Below are 17,073 nucleotides of genomic sequence, written 5' to 3' on the forward strand. Positions count from 1 at the left end.
CTCGCCAGCCTCTGGAAGCAAAATTCGGTGCCCGTTGGCCGGACGCGAGCCGGGACGGGCATCCTGGGCGAAGATCTGTTGCATAAGGAATGGGTGAGGGTGGACTTTGCCGAGGCGGCCGCCTGCACGGCCTCACCCGTGAGGTAGGGAGGAACGGCCAGCTTTGCTACTTTGGGGGCCCCTCGGGGCCCCCCGGAGGCCGAAGAAGCTTCTGGAAGCATCTCGCAGGAAGAGAGGAGGAAGCAAGGGTCCCTCCAGCCGAGCCCACCTGCGCCACCCGCCTGGGACCTTCCCTTTCACAAGGCACACTCGGATTTATAATCCCTGGGGATGTACGTGGCCAAAGGGGGACCTTCGCGGAGGGGCCCGGCCCTGGGTTCAAGTGACGCGCACGCTTCTCCTTCCGCCTGGCTCAATAGTGGAAAGGGCCGGAGGGCTGGGAGGGCGGAGAAGAAGGCTGGAAGAGAGGCTGGGGGACCATGCCCGGCTTCATCAGTGAGACGGACCGCCGGATGCCGCCCCCGTGGTTGGGCAGCGGCCCCTGGTCGCCGTAGCTGTGTTGCCGGGCCAGGAAGATGGCGTGGTGGCCCTCGTGGGGCACGGAGCTGCCGGTGGAGTGCATGCGGGTCAGGAGGGCGGGGGGCAGCCTCCCCGCCTGGCCCAGGCTGTGCTGGCGCATCAGCAGCCCCCCACCGCCCCCACCCACGTTCACCAGCTTTGGGGCGCCGCAGAGGGAATGTCTGTGGGCGACGGAGCGGCTCCCTTTGTCCAGACCCGCCGGTAAAGGGGCGTCCGGAGGGATGTCCAGCCGGCGAGGCAACGTGGAGGCGTTGTAATACGGGGCGCTCTCCAGGTTGGGCACCTTCGGCTGCACCCGGTTGGCAAAGGCCACGGCCGAAGGCGGGAAGGCGGCGGGCACGGAGGCCCCAGCCCCGTGGAGGTGTTTGAGCAGCTCTTCCAGGGTGGTGACCTCCATGCCTTTGGGCAGCGGGGCGGGCCGCACCAGCACCCGCTCCGAGTTGGGGATCTTCTTCTCGTCCAGGTAGCCCCCCAGGGGGGCGTCGTAGCCGTGCAGGTGCCCGGGGACCCCTCCCGGGCCGGAGAAAGAGAAGGTGTTGGGCACCGGGCCGTGGAAGGGCAGGGCCTTCCCATGGGCATCCTTCGCGTTGTTGAAGTTCTGGTTTTTCTCCCACTGGTTCCGGATGGCCTTCATGTTCTTGACCGGCAGCTCGGGCGTGGACTCCGGGGTGGGCAAGGCCGAGAGCTCGGGGTGCTCCCGGACCCCTGGTTTGGCCGGGGCACTGGGCAGCTCCTTCTCGCTGGGCAGCAGGGTGGTGTAGAGCTGGGGGGCGGCCGTCTCCACCAGCCCGTCCTTGGCCTGGCCGCCCTCCAGCAGGGTGTTCATCTTGGCCAGGCTGCGGAGGGAGAGCGGGCGCTGGATGCCGTTCTCAGGGTCCTTGCCCCCCGGGTGCTTGGGGCGCTGCAGGCTGTGGCTGCAGTAGCAGGAGACCAGCAGGCCGGAGAGGAAGGCGCCCAGGAGGAAGGCCACGAAGACGCAGCCGATCAGGAAGGTGAAGTGGACCGACCTGGCGCCGTCTTTCGCCTCCGGCTCCTGCCTCACGCCTAAAGATGCGGCCGGCGGGGGGAGAGAGAGGAAAAGAGGGGTCAGGAGGGAGACTCCCTTCCTACGAAGGCCCAAGGGCTCACCCCAGCCCCTTCCAGCTGAGCCAAGGTCTCCAGAACTTCCCACATCATGCAGGGAGGACCCACCCCGACGTTCCTGGGGTGCAGCTGCTTTTCACTGCCCACGGGGACCCCCCACGGAAGGACCACATGGGGGACCAGGGAGGGCAATGAGGTGGAGATGTTAGTAGAAAGCAGGGTGGTGGTGTGGAAAGGCAAGCAGGATGCTCCCAAGATCCAGCAGGAGAAACAACAGGCAACTGGGATGGTGCAGGAAGACCCACTAGTTCCCCCCTCCCAGGCCGTTGCTGCACCCCAAAACTTTCTCGAGGGGCCAGGATGCTGGGGAAGAGAGCAACTGGGCTTCACATTGGCTTGCACAATCTTTGCAAGGGTGCGACTCCTGGAGAGACACATTGCTGGATCCATCTGCAGTTGCAAAAGACCGGCAGCAGAGGAGAAAGTGGAACGTTGCAGTGGGTGTGTGTTCACACACGTGTGTACACACTCCGTGCAAGGTAGAGGGTGGTTCAGTCTAAAACCCGGGTCACTCATGAAGAGGGAACGGCGAGCGGCGACTTATCAAGAGTTCTCTGTTCCCAAAACCAAGGAGAAATTCACCCAAGGAGAATAAAAACGGGCTGCACGTTTTTAGGGAAGGTGGAAGGGTGATACAACTCTGCTGTTGATTAAAAATACCTTACAGGGGTGTCCCCCCCCCCCGTTTTAAAAGCACAAGCGAGTTTAATGAGCCTGCTTCTTTTAAATCGTTCAAATGGTACAATTACATAATAAGGAGATTTAATTAAAGGCAGCCGAACAGGTCAACACAGCCATCACTTTTAATGACCCAGAATAATATAGTCCTGTTTCATTTAGGGGGAAAAAAAAAATCTTTATTTTCTCTGTGCCCGGGTGTGAAATGAAACTGGCTGACGTAACCCTCTCCTGTCCTCCCAGGGAAAGAGATCCACCGATTTAACACCAATGTCATTCCTTCGTGACTAATTTGATTACATCGATTTTTTTTTAGAGAGGAGAAAAAGTGAGATATTTTTGTGCGTCGTTTCTTGGATCCAAATCTCTCACCACGTTCCATTAATGGTCCTCTGTGCCTTTAAGGACAAGCCTAGCAACCATCATTTTTATCCGTTAAATTTCTTTCTCCCGGTTAAAACTGCTTTCTGAATCACCCAGATTTTTAAAAAAAATGGTGCAATATACATAAAAACCCACAGCCGTATTTGCAGAGCGATCAGCTAATTATAAAGACGCAGTGATTGCATTCATACAGCACACAAAACCTGGCTAAGGTTAACCTGGTTTGTTTGTGGCTTTTGGTGTGCTGGCAAAAATCCAACCCCTGAGCCCAGAAAATGGTTGGATCGCACGACGTATTTAACCTGCTTGCTGAACTAACCTAGAAAATGGGCTAGTTCAGCAAGCAAGTGAAATGCGTCATGGGAACGTAGCTAGCGTGCGCAAAAGGGAACGCCGAAGCTTGCACAGACGGCTTACGTGCAAGAAGGAGAGTGCCAGAGACGCCACATAAAAGCCTTGGCGAGCGTGACTTTTGGGGCACGTGTTTTCAATTAAAAGAGGCTCAACTGTTTTGCCTCACAGCATCACCAAGGCTGGTTTGCCAATGTGGAAAAGGAATAAAAATGGAGGGAAGGGCCGTGTTTGGGGAGGGGGCCGAGACAGTGAATGGGAGACAAGAGCAAGTAAGAAAACAGAAAGGAGTGAAGGAGAACGGCCAGAGGAGCGAGCCGAAACACCAGCAAAAGGAGAAATATTGGGACCTAGAACAGCTGGACCTCTTTGTGTGTACTGTATGTGTGCAAATGTGACACCAAATAAGTGAAGCCGGGCACCACCAGCCCCATTGCCCAGGAGAGTCTTTGACTGGTGGGTTGGCACCCAAAAGGATGCCTTGAGATCTCTGGGGGGGGGAAATATCCATCCTCCTCTGAGCAACTGTGAACTGGAAACACAGTTGGAAAAAAGCTGGGTTTTGTGGGTCATTTGTGCCTTCCTCGCCTCACACATTTCCGCGCCTAACAAGGGCCCTGCTGTTTTGTTTTTGTCTTTCCCCCACTTGCAACCAAGATTTAGAACCCACTCAGATTTCCAGCCAACGGCAAACATTTCCACAATCTGTCTGGAAACCGGCTTTCTGGGGGTGTTTTGTTTTTCCAGATTTTCAGAAATGTTTTGCTTTCCCAGTCTGCGCCTTTCGGGACGCTTCCGTTATGGATGGCAAAAAGTTTTAGCCCTGGAAATTGGATTCTTGGTGGGGAATTTGTAGCCCCGTAAATCTGGACGCCGACAATAGGCGAAGAGAAGCGTTTGACTTTTCAAAAATTTCAGCTGTTAAATGTATTTTCATCCAACCAGAACTTTTTCACAAGGCTTTTTCAAGACAGCTTTTTTTGTGTGTGTGTTTTTATTGTTTTGTTTTTTTTGGTAGTAGTGAGGAAGAGATGAAGAGAATTTTCCATTCTCAGTTTTGTTTGAGGGGCCTTTTTCTCTTACGCTCCAGACCAGAAAAATTTTTTGCAGCTTGCAAGTTTTGTCCCAACTCTGCAGACATTTTATCAATTGCTGAATGTTTTATCTCCTCCTTTCCAAGTTAATAAAAGGGCTTTTAAAAAAAATCGCAGAGTTGTGTGTTGGGGAGGGGGGTGGAGATCAGGAAGGAAAGAAAGAAACACACAGTTTTATCTTGCCTGCCACAGCTTCCCCCCGACCTCTAGACAAAGCAAAGTCTGGGGAATTTTTATTTTTTTCCAAGAGTCTAAAGCAGCAAATTTCCACTGCACAAATGGTGCGTAATGGCTCACTTTGGAGAGAATGTGGTTGCAGGCTTTTTGGTCAATGCAAAACACCTGCAGACTGTTTCACCACAATACGCCTACAAGCGCCATCTAGAAGATGAAGTGGTTTTCAAGTCCTGCCCTGAGAAGATGTCCGTACTAAATAGTGAAGGAGGAGGGAAACGATAACCCCAAATACGTAGAAGGTGGGGGTCTGCCCACCACCAACCCAAACTTCCTCGCTTCATGGTTGAGCAAGTGAAATTTTGGAAACCAACACCGGAAGATCCTGGCCAGAGCAAAATAGGGACCACGCTGAAGTCACCACGGGAAACCAATGTAGACGATAAGCAATCTCAACAGGAACCCACAATGTTGGCTATTTTGCAGCAGGAGAACAATTTAGCTGCTCCAGCCCCACATTTGAATTTCAAGCCTTAGGGTAAGAATAGCAGCACCCCCCACCACCACATGCCGATGATTTTGGATTACAACCCTCCTGATTCTTAGCCTTGCTAGTGGTGGATGGTGGAGTCTGTAGTCCCACCAAGAGAGGAAAAGACTTGGACTGTGCCTGGCCGTGCAGGTTTTCTCCACTCAGCTGTATCTGAAATAGTGTCAGGCGGGGTCCTTTCTTTGCAGGCAGGGGCATCTCACAATGGCCCCCTCCAGTCCTTGTGCCTGCAGAGAGGTCAGAAGGCACTCTAGGAGCCCCCACCCCATTTCACATGCAGTGTGCAGGTCCAACGGTGCACAGCCTCGCTCGCATGCGTCGACGTTCCAGGTTGCAGGGTTAGACCCGCCTGCTTCACATTAGTGACCTCGTGCAGGCAAGCATTATTTTGGGGGGGGAGAAGAGGAGGACCTCCTTACCCTGCGTGCTCACAGCCACATGGAGGGTGAAACGGGGGTCCCCCGCACCAGGGGCTGGGTGGGCGCCGGGAGCCAAGCTAGCGGAGGGAGACCCTGGGGGCGCCTCTGAGAAGAGCCCGGAGGACGCTGGGGTGGTCTGCACATCTCCTGCGTCAGCAGTGACAAACACACCATCAGGATTTAGTCTGTCCCCCCTCCCCAAGCAAAAAGCCGATGGCACAGAAAGCTGCCTACAACCTCAACCATAACCCTGCGGGGCAGACTGAGACATTTTCTTGGCCTAAAGGAGATTTGAACTCAACTCTTTGCTCCATCCCAGTCTGGGGGGGGGAGATACATTTGTGAGGAGGGGTCCAGGCTATTTTTAAATAAAAGGGGGGTCCAGATGAACTCCAAATGGGTCAATGAAGACCCACTTGGCTGGTACACAAGTCCATTTTTGGGCCCCAACCAACCTCAGACGGGCACAGCCTGAACGATGGTATCCAAGACCCAAAGGCTGAACCAGGGCTTGTTCTTGTTCGAAGCCTCCCCTAAACCTGGTTTCTCTGTTGAGCTTTGCAACCGCAGCCACCTTGGGCTGCTCACATGTCAGCCGTTCCCCCCCCCCACATCCTGCCCACCCCCTGCCCAGAATCCTTTCCAGCCAGCAAGTTTGGCATCTCCTTGCAAGGTGCAGAAAACAAGCAAGGGAGGTTTGCAAGGATTGGGGGGGGGGAGGAACTCATGGTGGGGCCAATGCGCCCGAAGATCCCATCCACCTCATGCCAAGAAGAAGGGGAAAAAAAAAACGCAGGAAGGAGAAGGAAAGAGCATTTTGGGGTGATAAGAAATACCCTCCTCTTCCTCCCCTCCCCCCAAGATGCCTCCACTCTCACCCTCTTCGTTCAGCCCCATAACAATAGCCTCCCCCACCTTCCCAACCCCCCCAATTCAATCAAGAGAATTTGCTCCCCCGCTGTGCAATTAATGGACTTGCTTAGGGATTTAATTGCCTTCCTTCCAAAGGATTAACTTCACAGTTGCTCAGTTGGGAGGAAGCTGGAGGGGGAGGGGGAAGGGAAGAGACCCCCCTCCAGTGAACCTGCCTGGTGGGGGGGTATGCCCCCCTCTTCTCCCCAGCAAAGCAAAGGGTGGGCCGCTAATCATTCACCGAAGTCAGAAAGCAAGAAACCCGTGTTGTCCCTTGGCATCCTCACAGTGACTCCCATCTTCTTTGCAGAGGTTCCCCCCTCCCCTGAGAATCTCCACATACACACACACACCCCCCAAATATTTACAGGCCACCCATCCTCTTTTGCTCCATGCCCCCCCCCCAGGCATCCATCCACCCCTCTTAAAGCTCCCAAATTTGACAAACACTGATTTAGCAATGAGGAGATGCGGGCGAAAAGCAGGAAGACGTGATGGAAGGAAGGAAGGAAGGAGACGGAGGGTGAAAAAGCAAAATCTGGAAAAGAGGACGGGGGTTACTGACCATACGCCGAGTCGCTGAGGCTGTCGTGCTCCCCTGTGGATGTCACACCATCTGGAACGCAAAGGGGGGGCAAGCGAAGGGCTGCGGTCAGTATCTGGCTTCAGCCAAGGGGGCCCAGCTCACCAGCAGAGAGCAGAGGCCGCCGGGGTGCACCACGCTGGCCACCAGCTTTTATAGCCACGATACGAAGGATGCAACCACGTTGGGGCCCCAAGAACACACCCTTATTTGTCTGAAGAGCCAACACTAGCCAGGAATACAACCGGCGTTTGCAATTCCCCCCAAATGCTTGAAAAATTTCTTCTTGAGATTGTCACCCCTCCGGGCCAAACGTGGCAACTCGGCTGTTTGTCACCTGCCTGTTAGCCTCAAGCCACAAAGGGTGGCTGTGGTGTTTGCAGCCGTGTCGGGCAGCAGCCCTGCCTCCCCCCCCCCCACATTGTGGGTCACGACAAAGGTGGATTTTAGGGCCCCTCCAGGGTTCAGCCGTTCTTCCTCCTGTTTCTGCTTCTCCAAAAATCACCCACCTTGACAACTGGTGGAGGGCTTGGCGGCGTTCTCCAGATCCTGCTCAAATCCGCTTCTGCGGGGAAGCGAGAAGAGATGTCTCATTAAATTAGGGGCCGCTAATTAGTCAATTGGGCGGCATCCAGAAGGAGGGAAGGCAAGCAATGTTCACACACAAAGGGCCCAGAAGTGATTCCCATCCTCAGGATTGGCCAATGGGGAGAAGAGTGGACAAAGATGGGGTGACGGAGGCTGCGGGAAGGAAGACCCTACGAGAGAGGCAGGGGTCTCTTCGTGTCTGCTAAAATCCTAACCTCTCGGGGGGGTTGTTTTTTTAAATTGATTTTTATCCAAGCCATCCGACAAACACGTTTCTAGTCCTCATGGCTAGAAAGGAAGAAAAGGACAAAGCCGGTCTAGGAAGCCTCTCCCCCCAACACAAATTCAAGCTTTGGTTTCTAAATTCTAGGCAGAATAAGGGACGGAAGTAGTTGTTCCATTTCAGGTTTTTTTCTAAACAAAAAAAAACACACCCTTCTTTTCCCAGCACAAATTCAAAGGGAATAATAAAAGTTAGCAGAATAGGCAGCGCTTAAAAATAATACACGCGACGCCTTTGGATGACCTGATTTCCTGATTGCCGAAGTTTGCGCAAGTCCCGGAGGGCAGCCAAACGCAATAGGGATCCCGGGAAGCCAGGCAACTCCTGCAAAGAGAAAAAAAGAGGAGGGGAAATGTTCGGGATCCCCCCTCCTTAGAACTGGGGTGAGTGCACACCAACCCCCATGTTTACTCAAAGGAGAAGCACAACTGAGAGAGGGGAGAAAAGGGTTTGGTTCCCAGCTATTGATCACAATAGAGCCTCCAGAGAGAGGGGCAGTCTATCCCGGAACACCACCAAGTTTTTTTCCTTCGAACTCCGAAGCCTCGAAATGGCCCCACGGATCCCTCCCCTGGACTACAACTCCCCCCCCCAACACCAACAGTCCCCCGTTCCCAGGTTCCCACCCCCAGCAGGGAGAGATGCTGGGCCCCTCAACTCTCCTACCTGCGGCAGGTGCCGTGGGACCCGCAGCGGCTGAGCGGCATCCGCACCACGCACCCGGAGAAGGCCACGTAGAGGGCGTGGTTGGCCTTGTCCAGCTGCAGCCCCAGGATCTGCCGATCCTCACGCTTCACGCTGCACCTGTGCAGGTAAGGCAGAGAAGAGTGGGGTGAATCCTCTCGCTCTTGGCACACTCTGCACTGCTTGTTCTGTGATTGTGGTGTGTGTGTGCGTCAGCCCAGCACATAGCAGTGGGAAAACTCTATCTATCTATCTATCTATCTATCTATCTATCTATCTATCTATCTATCTATCTACCTACCTACCTACCTACCTACCTACCTACCTACCTACCTACCTTATCTACCTTATCTATCTATCTATCTATCTATCTATCTATCTATCTATCTATCTATCTATCTATCTATCATTTATATCTATCATCTATCATTTATATCTGTCTATCTATCATTTATATCTATCATTTATATCTACCATCTATCATTTATTATCTATCATCTATGTCTATTTATCATTTATGTCTATCATTTATATCATTTATATCTATCATTTATTATTATGATTTATATCTATTTATCATTTATATCTATTCATCATTTATATCATTTATATTTATCATTTATTATCTATCATTTATATCTATTTGTCTATCTGTCTATCATCTATCAATTTTCCCTCTCTAGCATCTGTCTATTTACCCATCACCTCTTTCTAACATCTCCTTCTCTCTCTATCATCTATCCTCCATCTATCCCTCCATGATCAACCCTCTAGCTATCATCTACCCACCCACCCACCCACCCAAAAGAGCTACTGTTCTCTGTTCTGAGACTGGGGTCTCTTAGGAGAGACAGAAAGAAAAGGGCCAGGGGACGACGGCGTCCAGAAGCAGCTGCTGGAGGAAGCAGCCCTCGAAAAGAGATGAATTTTAAAAAAGTAAAAACGGGGCTGGAAACAAGAAGAATTTCACCCAGGAGGGGGTGCAGAACTGACAGGGAGTGAAGACTGAGCTTCTGCGCCGATTTCTATGTATCCTTTTTTAGTGGCCAAGCGGGAGGTGCCACTTCATTCGGCGGGCCCAGTTCTGCGCCCTCATCTCCCTCGGCCCCGGCGGGCGTCTGGGGGCTCCTACCGGGAGGGCTGGTAGACGGCGACCTCTTCCAGGAGGAGGGTCTGCACCGTGTGGTTCCCGGTGGGCCGGGAGAGGACCTTCAGCACCGTGCCCTCTTCCGAGCCCAGGAACAGGACGGTGCCGTTCCGGGAGGGGCCGGCGGAGGCATCCACAGCCAGGCGGGTCAGGCGGTACCTGCGTGGGAAGAGAAGGAGTGAGAGAGAAGTGACATCATAATAACCCAGGACCCCGAGGAACGGGGCTGCCAAGGAGACCCCCTTCCTCTACCTGCTGGAGGTCTTGATGAACCAGGGCTGCTCGGCCACGGAGGCCACGGCTTCGTCCAGGAGGGGGTGGGACTTGATGAAGCTCAGCGTGGCGTCGGGAAAGTCGTTGGAGGTTCGGTACCCCGAGGCTTGGCCAACCCCAGCGCAGCTGCCAGGTCTGCAGAGGAGGGACCCCAAAGGTGACAGGAGGCAGGAGAGGGAGACGGCAGTGCTTCGAAACGTAGCCTCGAGACACTGAGGACTAGAAACTTTTGTTCTGGTTATGAAGAAGCGGCTGACGACCCTCGGTGGCCTCCGCGTCCACAAGTCACCAAGGGGATGAATGAAGCCACACAAGGGCATTTTCATTTGGGATTACACCCCTCTTCCAAATCTCTTTTCCATTTTTTTAAACTCGGCCCCCCAGGCTTTTAAAAGTCTCTTTTCACGAGCCGGTAACTCAAGAGGTTTAAACTTCTCTTAGGGGCTCGAAACTTGATTGGAAAATTAGTTTGGAGAGAGGAGAGAGTAGGGAGGGAACGCGCAATTGGATCAAAACAGGCCTGGGGGGCAGCGAAAGGAAGGAAAAAAAAATACCTGGGTGTGGGGACTTTGTCCTCGGAGATGGGGGTCCAGCCGGCATCCGCATTCTTCTGCTCTTTGAATCTCCCGCCGAAGACCCTCTCCACTTCGTCCATGTAGAAGGCGCAGACGGCTGAGCCGGTGATGCTGGGTTCAAAAGGAACCCCAAAACAGCCTCAGAACCCAACCTCTGCCCTCTGCCTCTCGGGTCCTGCAAAGCCGATCTGAAAGAACCCTCGGCAGGACCCGCACTCAGCTCCTGCCCGGCCGAGCTTCCAGACCTGGACAGAGAGAGTGGCCGGCAGCTCCGATTCTTCCCGTGTTCGGGAAGGCCTCCGAGCCTTGATCCGGTTACCTGTTGAACTGGGTGCTAAAGATGCCGAAGACGGCCGGCCGGCCGTTGACCAGGATGATGTCGGTGACGGCCTGAAGGACATCAAAGTAGAAGAAGGCATCCCCGGGCACGGAGCAGTTGAGCCGAGCCTTCAGGAACGACGTCCAGTATTTCTCCAGCACCCGAGGGGACCCCCCCATGTCGTTCTTGCAGACCCTCCCCACGCGGGAAAAGATCACCTGGGATTTTCAGAGGAAGGGAAGGCAAAAACAGGAGGTTAAACCCCTTGAAATCCCTTCTCTGGAGACCTTTAACACCCCACAACTGCAGACCTAGCCCAGAATAAACCATGCACGAAGCAAAGCCTCCATGTACAGGAGCAGCGTGCTTTGAGTCCCAATCCCATCTCTCCGGCACGAAAAGAGAATTAATCAAGGCACGAAGAAGAGAAGAGAGAGGGCAATTGGTGGCTGTTAAGCCTCCACAGACAGAGGCAGTCTCTCTTAATGCTGCAAATAAAACCAGGGAACTTTCTGGAGAGTGAGGACAAGTGAATTTGAACAAGTGCCTTGAATCCAATTCACCAGCTGTCTTTTTTTCCCACAGACTGGAGAAAAAATATAGAGAGGGAAACGGGGGATCCCCACCCCACAGTTGTTCTCCAGGCCCTTCTGGAAGTGGGGCAAGGTGGGCGCTCACCCGCCCCAGCGTGGTGTATTCCACGGAGATCTCACGGAAGAAGAAATAGACGTACTCCTTGTATTCCAGGGCGTGAATAAAATGAGGTTCTGCAGGGAGAAAACAGCACTGAAGAACACGACAAATTTGGGGGCAAGGATGAGCGTTTTGGGGTGCAGAAAGCCAGAGAGGTGAAGGCAGCTTAGGGGAGCGTCGGAGACTGCCTCACCTCGTAACCATTTGGAGTCGTATTTCACCGTCCGCAGAACGGGGCTGCGCTCGCCCAGACTTCGGTAGATAACCGTGTCGCTGGCTTGGAAGTCGGCTACGGTGGCAGAATAAAGGTTCCCGTCTGGAAAGGGGGGAAAAAGGGGGGAAACTCTGTGGGACTGGCCGGTTTTGGGGTCACAGCATCCAGAAGTAACTTCCTTATCAGCAGGGGTATAGAAGCAGGCCCCTCTCTCTTTCAAATCCTTCGTTGGTCTGGTTCTCCATTTTTTCCAGCCTCTTTTCCAAACACCACTAACGGTTTCTCGAGTCTCTGCCCCTAAATTTAGCTAAATGTAGACCCTGCTGACCCTGTTTCCTGGTTCATTGATCACCCCCTAATTAACTTGATATTTAAATTATTTCTGGGGCTGCCCACCTCACCCCAGGGACGCTGGCTTCAAACCACTGGAACAACCTGGAGCGATGGAGAGTTTAGGAAGGCTTTAAAGAGGACGGAAAAGTGAATTTAATTCCCCCAGTGCATGAAACAGCCTGGGGAAGGGGGGGCAGAGTCCAGAGACAAACCTACCGGCAAAGATGGCCACGTTGGTCTGCTTGGTATCAAACGGGCATCGGGCCTGCCCGTTCATCTCCTCGCCTTCCTGTTGAAAGTCGCTGATCTAGCGGCCAAGGGGAAGGGCGGGGTCAGTCAAGGCCCCTCCTCCAGGGGAGAAGCCCCGCCTCTAATGCCCAAAACGACATAAAGTCTCCCCCTGGCATTGCCAGCGGGGTGGATGGAGGGTCCCCGAAAAGCCTCGCTCGCTCTTACCTTGTATGTCCGGCACACCGGATGGAAGGCGTTGGTGCCACAAGCTAAGAGGCTTTGGTCGTTCTTGGGCACCAAAACTTTGATGTAGTTGTAGCATTCGTCCTGCGGTGGGAGGAGAAAGGTCAGTCCCCGTGCCCAGCAGGGGTGGGTGGGCGAGGGTGCAGAGGTGGTGCCCGCTGAACGGGCCGCTCTTACCCGAAGCTTCCCGCGGACGGCACAGTTCTCCATGTCTTGGGTCTTCCAGGTGAGATGCTGAGAACAGAAGGCAGAAAGAGGCAAAAGAGCCCGGGGTCAGATTGCGGAGAGCAGCAGGGATTCGTTTGGGGAAGGGATTTAATGTAAAGGATCTCTAGGTTGCCCCCTAAAGGATCCCAGCAGCCCCCAATGAAAGTCTTGACTTGCGACAGTTCGTTTAATGACCATCCCCTCCAAAAAAAAAAAAAAAAAAGGAAGAAAGGAATGTGGAAAAAAATATCTTAAAAAATTGATACGGGGGCACAAGCGAAGGAAAATGGTACTCAGGAAAAAAAAAACGCCAATTTTTCCCTCTGTGGACTTTGAAACAAACTTTCTCACTGGAGGTCAAACAATAATAACCACCAAAAAAAAAAACCAATATACAACTTTCGAGAAAAACGTTTAGAGGCTGGGAGGAAGTCAAAGGGGGCGACCCTGGTCTCCAAAGGCCAGCCTTGGGATCTGGGCACCAGCAAGGACATCCAGCTCACCCTCTTGAGAGAGAAACTGCCTGTGGTCTGTCCGAGGTCAAAAGCGAAGACGTGGTCCCTAAAATCCAGACAGGGGCAGGAGAGAAAGAAGGAAGGAAGAGAAAGAGAGAAACAAGCCTTGATTGACATTTTAAAAGGACCGGAGTTTTGTTTTATGCTTTTGAGCCGGGAGGAGCCCCCAATTTTTAATCTCGGCATCCCAATTTGGTGGGAGAAGAGAAGAAAAGGGGGAGAAACACCCCCCCCAGCTCTGGGTGCCCATTTCCATTTTCTAAAGCTTTGCCCAAATCTTTTTGGCTGGTGGGTTCTGCCCTTCGTGCTACTTCTGAAATTTTCCATCCTGCCTGAATTTACAGACTCGCAACCAGACAAATTGACCTTTTGGCACAGCTTCCTACCCCAGAAACAGGGTGCAACACCCACCCCTCCGTTGCCAGCCTGCCCTCCTTGAATAAAGGGGTTGTTCTGTGAAAATAAAGCTTTCCTTTCCCCCCCCCTTTTCCTTCTCCAGCGCACATGGCGCACGTCTCTGGCATCGGCGACGGGAAAGGATAGAAAATAGAGCACCGAACACGGGAGGCAGCGCTCCGCTCTCCTAAAAGTGCTCCCTGATGCTTATTTTTAATGGGATCTGAGCTGCGGGGAAGGAAGATTCAGATGGTGGGGCCAGACCCTCCAACGCTCTCCCCCCAACCGGTCCCTCGCTTACCGGGCAGCCACGAAGAGGGTCTGGTTAATTTGCAACATGCTTTGGAAGTCCAGGCCCAAAGCGTCGGAGTCATTCTCTCCCGTTAAGCCACGGAAGGAGGGATAGAGATAGGTTCCTGGTTGGAGGAAACATAATAAAGAGCATCGGATGGGATATGGACGCCTGCCTTGGGCAGGGGGTGGACTAGAAGGCCTCTGAGGTCCCCTCCAGCCCACGTTTCTATGAAAAAAAGGAAGAAAGGATTGTAAATAAGCAGCTTTGGGGTTTAGAGTCCAGGGGGGCATGACGAAGGGAAGCCAAACCCGTAGGTAGCCCCTTTATCCCGGGGGCACCCAAGGGAGGGGTGAGGGGTGGGGTTCTTTGCCACAGACCCCCAAAGGTCTGTCTGGGGTTTGCGAGGGAGGGGCTGTCCTCACCTGCCTCGCTGACCACGTGGAAGGGAGCCAGGTCTTTGGGGAAGGAAGCCGCCGATGCCAGGAAGAGAAACAGAGCAGGCAGGGGAGAGGTCAGGACCATCCTTTCCGGGGGGGCAGAGAGGATCCGGGGGGCGGGGGGAGCCTAGGAGTCCAGCATGCTCCCGCCCTGGAAGAGAGAGAGAGAGACCCCAGAGGAGGGCTGCAGTTCAACATCCAGGGTGGCATAAAAAATTAAAAAAAAAAAGGCTGGCCAAGAAACGACCTCTTGCGTGGGGTCCTTCCTTCGGCGCGGGGCCTTCTCCGTGGTGGCTCCCGAAATGGGAACTTCTTTTTTTTCACTCCAGAACGGCTCAATTAGATCTCCACAGCCACACCTCCCATCTGAAGCAACAGACAACTTTCTCCCTCCCAGACACTCCAGAGTCTTTGGACTATAGTTTCCATCCTCCACAGTCAGCCTGGCTGGAGGGTTTAGTCCAGACTTTGCAGAAAAGCCACGCAGCACCACGTTTCTGATTTAAGGCCAAAAATGGCCAAGTCCAGTTCCAGCCCTCCTGGTCTCGGCCTCCCACTTTTACCCTCCAGAAAACTCTCCTTGGGGTCTCCATTCCTTCCAGCCCCCTCCCCCTTTGGCTGAAAAGAACACGGGGTCCAAAACGCACTCACTCACGATGAGAGAGCTTTACAAGAAAAGCCTCTGTGCTTCTCCAAGGGAATTTTTTCCCACAAGGATTTCTCTTCTCCCCCCCCCCACCCCTGCAATTAGCCAGCCTCCCTTCCCAGGGGGGGGGTGGGCGAAGGGGAGGGGCAGAGGCACCAACGTCACAAAGGAGGAAGCGCAGGGCACTCTTGACGTGTGGAGGGTCCTTTGGGCACCAGCGGGCGAGAGAAGCCCCAGATGCGCCGCCAGGTGCGCCAGGAGGAACCTGGTGGGGCAGCCGGCTCCTTCCGCAGCTAAATCTCTGCCCCCCCCCCCACTTGATGAAGGCAATCGATGCTGGGAAGGAAGTGAAACAGGATTTGTAGTATCCTGACTGGGGCCTGGGAGGGCAGCCCATGCCAGCCTCTATAAATAGCAGGAAAGGAGACACCCAGTTTTGGCCACGGATGGCCACGGGAGAGAAGACGGTGCGATATTTATGGAGGGACACTCATGTTGTGCAGGAAAGGGCCAGCCGAGCTGCCAAGAGCGTTCCCGAAAGAAGAGAGCAAGCCAATCCCGAAGAAGAGACAAGGCTGATTTTTTTCAAGCGCAAACAAGACCCAGATCCAGATGGGTTTCTAGTCCTCATGATGGAGCGGCTTTCAAGCTAGCAAGTCATCTCTCCTAGCCAGATTCACACACAAACACACACACACAAACTGCACAGTTGCAGGTTTGTGCAAAGAAGGGGGTTAGCAAGTCCCAAGTGCCAGGCTGCCTTCCTTGCCATCTGTTTTCCGCATGTCACCCGCACATCTGCATGGGTAGACACCTCGTGGTCTCTTTTTTTTCTCCCCTCTTTCTCTTTCTCTCCAGACTCTCTCCTCCTCCAAGTCAGCCCAGAAGGTGAGAAAAAAAACCCAGGCATGGATTTGCTTACACTTGTGAAGCTGAACTTTCCAGCAGGTGTATAATTAGAAGCCAGAACTCGGCGGGGGAATTGCTTTCATAATAATTCCATATTTATATTTTTATCTCAGCTGCAGAAGCTGCGGGGAAAAGGCTGGGGTGGGTGGGTGGGAATGGGCTGGCTGTATTGGCCTGGAGCATTGTGTGTGTGTGTGTCCCCCCCCTCGTTGCAAGAAATGGATGCTTTTCCCACCAAGGGGGTCCAAGAGGCAGGAAGCCACAGAGTGGATCCTGGGGATTAGATTGCAAGGAGGGCACGGATCGGGCATCCCGCTGCAGCTGTGCTTTTCAACCTTGGCACCTTTAAGAGGGGTGGACTTCAACTCCCAGAATTCCATGATCAGCATGCCAGTTAGAGCATTCTGGGAGTTGCGAAGCCCACTCCTCTTAAAGCATACTGGCTGGGGGATTCTGGGAGTTGAAGGGCCTGCTCTGGGCCTCCATCTAACATTTGGGGGTGGGTTAAAGCCCACCCAAATGGGGATGGGGGTCTTTTTTTTAAAAACCAGGGCATAAAATCAACCCAGCCTCTGGAAAGTGGCCCGGAAAAAAGCCTGCTAAGGGGAGGGGGCTTTTTGCAGCAGACGGAGGTGGGGGCAGCCCTGGTGGGGTCTGGAAGCTGGTAGAAAAAGGGGGCGGCGGCTGCGGGACCCCCTCTCAGCCATCCTGATGCTTTTGTTCTCTTTTTAAAAACTCCAGTCAAGACTTTTTTTGTGATTGGAGAAGGGGGGGGATACGTGTCAAGCCCAGATCCGGGGGGGGGGAATCGTGTGAAAGGGAGGAGGGATCCCCGTTACAGCGAGAAGCTGCCACCGTGTCAGCCCTTCCCTGAACCATCTGCCAGGCACAACTTTGCCACTATAAATACGACTCCCGACGCCGCAGCCGAGGGTGCTCAGCCTGGCATCTCAGCGCCAGCCAACAGCCGCGCGGCCGCTGTGCCTTGCCAGGCGCCGTCGGGAAGATTTCGAGAGAGATCTTCCAGATCGCACCCCGGGCATCGGAGCCCCAAGGCCTGTCCTTCCCAACCATCCTCCCTCAGCTGCCAGGCTTGTAGCAGGCAGGACGCCCCCTCCAAGAGGCTAGTCCTCATGGCAACCCAGGGTCAAATCTGCCCTCTTTTCTTCCCCGAGATGGAAATAGCTGAATCATGTGAAAAGCAACACACGCAGCAGG

General features: G+C 53.8%; 1 protein-coding gene across 1 annotated transcript; it reads right to left on the reverse strand.

Moving 5' to 3' along the window:
- Positions 1-412: 412 nt before the first annotated feature.
- On the reverse strand, positions 413-14,385 carry SEMA6C (semaphorin 6C). The gene is made up of 17 exons (XM_015824884.1): positions 14,286-14,385; positions 13,870-13,984; positions 13,161-13,218; positions 12,628-12,684; positions 12,433-12,534; positions 12,193-12,283; positions 11,623-11,745; positions 11,415-11,503; positions 10,737-10,954; positions 10,397-10,528; positions 9,822-9,977; positions 9,555-9,728; positions 8,405-8,542; positions 7,982-8,062; positions 7,377-7,432; positions 6,850-6,900; positions 413-1,623 (listed from the first exon to the last, which is right to left on the reverse strand). The coding sequence occupies exons 1-17, from the start codon at positions 14,383-14,385 to the stop codon at positions 413-415; spliced, it is 2,952 nt and encodes a 983-aa protein (XP_015680370.1).
- Between the last annotated feature and the right edge of the window lie 2,688 nt (positions 14,386-17,073).

Source organism: Protobothrops mucrosquamatus, unplaced genomic scaffold, assembly GCF_001527695.2.
Source record: "Protobothrops mucrosquamatus isolate PMUCROS unplaced genomic scaffold, P.Mucros_1.0 scaffold2406, whole genome shotgun sequence".
Lineage (NCBI taxonomy): Eukaryota > Metazoa > Chordata > Lepidosauria > Squamata > Viperidae > Protobothrops > Protobothrops mucrosquamatus.